The sequence below is a fragment of the Crocodylus siamensis genome, chromosome 2, assembly GCF_052110815.1.
Source record: "Crocodylus siamensis isolate JL-2025a chromosome 2, ASM5211081v1, whole genome shotgun sequence".
Lineage (NCBI taxonomy): Eukaryota > Metazoa > Chordata > Crocodylia > Crocodylidae > Crocodylus > Crocodylus siamensis.
The window spans coordinates 210,295,701-210,302,079 of NC_143396.1; the positions used below are offsets into that span (position 1 = coordinate 210,295,701).

The following is a 6,379-nucleotide window of genomic DNA, read 5'->3' on the forward strand; positions in this document are numbered from 1 at the left end:
TTCCTTTTAATAGATACTATTATAAAAGAGAAATCTTGGAGCGTGTGGATGGCCGAAGATTAGTATATAAATTTGGAAAGAATGCCCGTGGCTGGAGAGAAAATGAAAATTAACGATATCAACTAATACAACAGTTAAAACATCTGTATGTAAATATTTCAAAGACTGTTTTGTTTTATTTATATACCAAAATGAGGGAAAATTCTACATTTAATAGAAAGAAGGAACACTATCATTATTCATGTTAAAATTATTTGAAGTATGTCCTGTATGGGGAAAAAAAGTACACAGTTTTCTGTGAATTATAATAACATTATAGGATTGTGATTACTTTTCCCTTCTTGCAAAGTTTTTTTAAAGTGCAGGAATAATGTGATTTATGACAATGCTGTGAGCCATGCACATTAAAGGGAGGGGAAAATCACAGGGCATTATACACTTTTTATGAGCAAAGGAATTCAGAAGAAGGCCGCCTGATTTCTGCACATGAGAAAAATAATTTCCAATGTTATTTAGCTCTCTGTAAAGACTTACATGTGATTTGGATCGTGTCTCTCAAGTGTGGCATGTCTGTGGAACATGGGGTATGATACAGATGCATGCATGCATGTACCTGGAAGATACCTCCCTCATACAGTTATCTCACAACAGTTGTACGCTCTGCTGTGAATTTTGCACTCAAGATATGAACTGTGCATAGATAAAATAGTAAGCCTCTCTGAGCCATGTGATTTTGTTCTGTAATTAACTGGGTTTTAACTTCTGTTGGCCAATAACATTTATTCCATCACTCTTATGATTTTCTTAGTTGCAACACTCTGCTGGCTTCAAGTTGCTTCAGTTAATTTGTGTGATGGCCTTATCCTTGGCTTCACCTGGCAGTAACTGAAGCTGGGTACAGAGACACTATTAGCTGTTTATGAGTGTTTCTTTGGAGAACCCATGCAAACCCCGGATTCGTATCTTTTCCTATCTGTCTTTAACCACTTTCGGGTGATTGAAAGAGGGAACATGTCATATTGAATAAAGGCCATAAGAAAGAGATTCTGTTCTAACTCCCAAATTTACTTAAGAGGGCCAAGTGTTCAGTTTTTATCTAGGATCAGATACATCAAAGGTAACAAGATCCAAGTAGAAATGGAGAAGGTGTGTTTTCCAATAACATTTTAAAACATTCAAGATAAAAGAAGCAGGTGATGAGCTAAACAAGCACTTGAGGTATGCTCTTAGAAAGAATGCAGACAAGATCATTTGGTGTGGAATAAATTAGAGGAGAGCATCCCAAATTTCCCGAGTCAAATGCCCTGTGCTCCAATTCCCTTGGGCTCCAGCTGGTAGGCCAAGGCTCCCATGAGAAAATGCATTAAGAAATCCACAGAGAAATACAAAGCCCCTTTGCACGTACATTGTGAGTTCTCCTTGTTCACCCCAGTAGTAGTCATATCATGCAGAGAGTGAATGTGGTCCATTATTTCTCTAGGTATATCTCTGGTGATTCTGAGGCCATGTTCAGAAAGCAAGCTCCACTGACTCTCTCTACTGCTCTGAATACATCTTGTGCCAAAAATTGTCAGGTTGTCATTATTTTGCACATGTCCATGGACACTGTCAGGATTTCAGTCTTTGCTCCCATGAGTATCCCTGGGCATGCCTGACATAGTTCTAATAGCCACCACAACTTTTTCTTGGCATGTAGCATGTAAGCAGGACTGAATGAGTGGGCCAAGCTTATTTCTTGGCAGTAGTCTTGGGATGGCTGCAGAAGTGGGATAGACATATCCTTGCCTGCTGTTAGTTAAAATTTCTCTGCAGTGAATCAAAACTTTCAAAAAGTGGGGGACTAAAGGAAAGGAAGGCAGTGGTACAGTAGGTCAGTTAGATGGTCGGGGAGTGTGAGTCTAGGGGCCAATTCAAGAAGGTGATGAGGGAAGTGAAAAAGAGATCATTTCCAGTCAACATAGTTTAGAGATGGGGAGTTTATAAAATCTTATCAGTGATGAAAGCATGCCAAAATGGTCACTGCGAAAGAAACACTCCAACACCAATGGCCATATAGATGCAAGAACTTCTGGAACAAAAGCAGGAAAATATTAAATGGTTAAATGTGTCCAGCCAATATCTTCCTCCACAGGAATCCACGGTATTTGAATCCAAACTGGCTTGAAATCAAGTTAGAGTTCACAAAGAGGTATGAGTGCAACCAATTTCTGCTTTGAAAGGAAGAATGTTGTAAAAGAGTATAGAGATGAAACCAAGAGATAAGGAAGACTCAATATAAAAGCCATCAAATGTGCTTAGCAACTCTTTGCATACAAAAACAAGCTCCCAGTTTGTTACCTATGCACGTAGCACATGTCAAAAAACACCACCTGCTACATAGCATGTGCCAGGGCTGTCACCGTGATTTATCCATACGTGACAATTTTTACTTTTTCATAAGCTGGGTTGGGAGATCTTGGCTTTATTTACAAACTGAGTCATGAGACTTCAGGATTCAAAAGAAACTTTTTCTTAGGACATACCTTTCATTTTCAGCCTGAATGTTTTTTCTAGCACTGAGTGTTTGGTTTTGCTCAGTTCATTCATGTCTTCTGTTTTTAAGTTTGACAAGTAGCATTCCATCCTTTTTCTCCTCACATGTAGTCTCTATAACTAATAACTACAGGGCTACTATCACAGGGCTACTACTACCCTGGTACCTTTTAGTTGGTCCCAGAAACCCTCAGCATCACAGGAAGCTCTCCACTTCATGCTGTTTGCCTTCTGGCAATTTCTTTAGATAAAGCATACTTAGGAGACAGCTTCATCCTATTAAAGTAAATGAGAAAATTACTATGGACTTGTAGAGGGCTCAGATTTCACTTTTGCTCCTTCTGGGGAGGCAGTAGGTGCGTGGTAGCAATACTGCTATTGTACTCTGTCTCAGGTTAAAACACATCTCACAGCAGCTGATTGTAATAATGTTTCGGACTTATGTTTCTTCTCAACAAACTTCATGGGATATAAAAATGAGCTTGTAATATACTTCTGTTACCCCTCCATTATTTTCAGCAGCTAAACCTATTTGGAAATTCTTTGGGATTCTTTACCACAAAGCATGTGAATTACTATTGTAAATGAATTTATTTTATAAAGCTGAACTTCACTTGGCAAAAACTTGTATAGTAAAGAATTGTATTTGAGAGAATGATTTATCTTACAGTTCCTTCGCGGGCATATTTATCAATAGGTGAGGATCAGGAAAGCAAATATTGTCCATTATTTTTAAACTTTTCAGAGTGGGAATTTATAATTTGACTGTATAGCTTAAATGGGAACCAGCTGGCATTTACTTTGCCTTACAAATATGTTATCTTTTGCCTAAAACAGATAAAGTGGATTATCTAAAATTGTAATTCTTGCCAAGTACAACTGCAGCCAGGCAAAGGTGAACCTTTTTTCCAGTTCTAACCAAAGGGAGATAATGAAGATATTAATGTTTACGTAAATTGCTATTTAAATGAAAAGCATTTCTGATTGCTCTTGTATTTTGTATTTCAAAGTCTGAGCAGTCACATTTTAGATGTCTATTTTAAGTTAGCAGTTGCTGAACTGCTAACACCCTATGTATATATTTGTATTGTACCATAATTTTTCATATATACAAAGTCTTGATAGGAAAAATATCATACTATGTTTGTATAGCTGCCTGCAAATCAAATGTCAAAGGTGTTGTAAGCATAAAGCTGTATTTTGTGTATGTTATCAGAGCAAGTTTCTTAAAGAAACATCCTGAAAACTGTACATCCTGAAAACTGTACATCCTGAAAACTGTACATATGTTGGTAAACTGGAAATACATTACAGTGCTTAGCTCTCTTCATCTTTCTGTTTTCAGCAACTTGCTTAATACCAGCTTCCCTTTTATCCCACCTCATTGTACAAAATGTGGAAAAACACAGTATGTGTTCAGGTATTTTGGTGTTTCTATTACTAATCTCAGAATAAAAAACATATGGAACACAAAGGTAGTTTTAAATGGTTTTTATTTTTACATATATTGTATAAATTCAAATAAACAGTTCCTGAGATGAGTCAGCGTATCAATGTACTTCTACATTTTTATACCTTAACAACAAAGGTTTAAAGGTAATTTTAAAAGTTTCAGTAGCAGTGAGAAAATTATGTAATCACCACAAAATCCAGTAAGTGAAATGTAGAAAGATGGTTCCCCATTTACAACTGATTATCATAGGCTTCTTAAATTGTGGCTTTTACTTCATAGGGAAAGGATCATGGGAGCATTGCTGCTCTTCTGAAAAAAGTCACTTGGTAATATTGGATTGCCTTGCCTCAAGTCTAACAGCTGAATATTACTGAGGCCTCAGTTCAACCGTGTTTATCTTTAGTGATGTGCCTAAATCTAGGGCATTTTAGGATGAGGTTAAGTACTAAAAATGAGATTACTCAAAAATATGTGCTTAATTCTGAGAATGTGATTCAGTAAGTCAAGAACATATTAAATACTTTCCTCCTATGATTTTTTCTATTGACTGCTGAAGTTGCTGCAGAAGTATCATATGTGCCTGAATAGGAGAGGGCCTCAACTGAGAGAATATAAAGAAAAGGAGAGGTAGTTTACAAAATAATCTTTCTCTCGGTGGCCCACGCTATGGGTGTTGAATATAGTCAAAGTGGGCCAGATTCTTATCCTACAGCACAGAGGCCCTGATCCAGAAACCATGTAACCATGTTCTTATCTTTAAGCAAGTGAATAATTCTTACTGGGAGTGTTGAGGCTGGACATTTACTGCAGAGTTGACTAATTAACTGCAGTAGATGTCTCAGCATCTAAACATGAGCCCCTATTAGGGTGCGTGAAATGAATAAAATCTGGAGCAGGCTAGTACTTGTATTTACTAGCCTGCTCCAGAGTTTTTTCATGCGCAGCAGTGTATGTATAGATGCTGACCGCTGATCCTTCAGTGCCGGGGCTGCCTGCCAGCTATCCCACACTGAAGCATCCTCATGCACCTGGGGGCAGGCCCTCCAGCACACTGAGTCCAGTTGGAGCAGCCTGGGCTGGCAGGCTGACTCCCAAGCCACCTACACGCTGGGCCTGCTGTGACCCAGCTCGTAGGTGGGTCTCGGCACACATGCAGAATCATGCCTGGGAGCTTCCTTGGAGCAAAATAAACTGTGGGGCATAAAGCTCCACAATTTACTGCTACCCCCTAATAGCACATGTAGACACTCCCAGTGAAAACAAAAGTAAGCATGAATGTAGAAGTGTTTCTATATTGCTCAATTATAGTGCCAGGAAGGGCTACATTGGAACATGTGTGTTTGCCCCATGTGTACTCCCTCCTGTATTAGAGGTAGTATTGTTAGAAGTTTTTCTCAGCCAGATTGGCTGACCTGCTTGACAGAGCTTTAAATTAAGATTGCTGAAGGACAGGTGGACAACCATCGGAGCAAGGCCAGGAAGTGACAAGCACATAATCAGCAGGTCAGGAAATACAATCAAATTTATTCTGACCCGAGCCCAAGGACAGAACTCTCCTAAGTGCATAAAGAAGCCTAGGGCTTCTAATAGCAGGCTTAGCTGCCTGTATACAAATGCTGGGAGCATGGGGAACAAACAGGAGGGACTGGCCCTTCTGCTAAGCAATAACAACTATGATCTCATAGGGATAATGGAAACCTAGTGGGACTCCACTTGGTGGGACCATAGGTATAGATGGCTATACCTGGACAGGAGGGATCGTGTTGGGAGGAAGAGCAGGGGTGTAGCTCTCTATGTCAAGGAGCCGTATGCTTCCCTACTAGCCGACATTGGCACCCCAGGAGGGTGACTCAAAACCCTCTGGGTTAGAATACAGGGAAAATGTGGTGAAGGGGATATTACTGTAAGAGTCTATTACAGACAACTTAACTACTAGAAAGAGCTTGACCATGAATTCTCTAGGGAACTAACAGAGACGGCACACTCTCAGTGCATGGTTGTCATGGGTGATTTCAACTACCCTGACATCTCAAATGAAAAGCATTCAGTCAAATCTGATCAGTCATGCAGCTTCCTTACATGCATTGAGGAGCTCTATCTGGCTCAAGAATTCCGTGGGCTGACAAGAGATGAGGCACTGCTGGATCTGGTTCTGGCCAAAGGGGATGATCTAGTGAGTGACCTGAGGATTGAAGGGAAGCTTGATGACAGCGATCATGAGTTGATCACTTTCTCTATCCATTGCAAAGCTGGGAAATCAGTCAGCAATGCAGAAATCCTCAACTGTAGGAAAGCTGACTTTTACAAGCTCAGGAGGTTGGTTGTCAAGGCCCTGAAAGATCATGAATTGACAGGGAAGGGAGTCCAAGATGAGTGCTCCTTAAGGTTGCTCCT

The 6,379-nt window shown here is 39.8% G+C and overlaps 1 protein-coding gene across 2 annotated transcripts in view; it reads left to right on the forward strand.

Annotated features, from left to right (window-relative positions):
• The window catches only part of EHF (ETS homologous factor), a 56,072-nt gene extending 52,077 nt beyond the window's left edge, over positions 1–3,995 (forward strand). For both annotated transcript variants that reach the window (XM_090032929.1, XM_090032928.1), the window contains exon 9: positions 14–3,995. In XM_090032929.1, coding sequence (XP_089889055.1) covers positions 14–113 — 100 coding nt within the window. In that variant the 3' untranslated portion in view covers positions 114–3,995. The remainder of the gene's footprint in view (positions 1–13) is intronic.
• Positions 3,996–6,379: the final 2,384 nt, after the last annotated feature.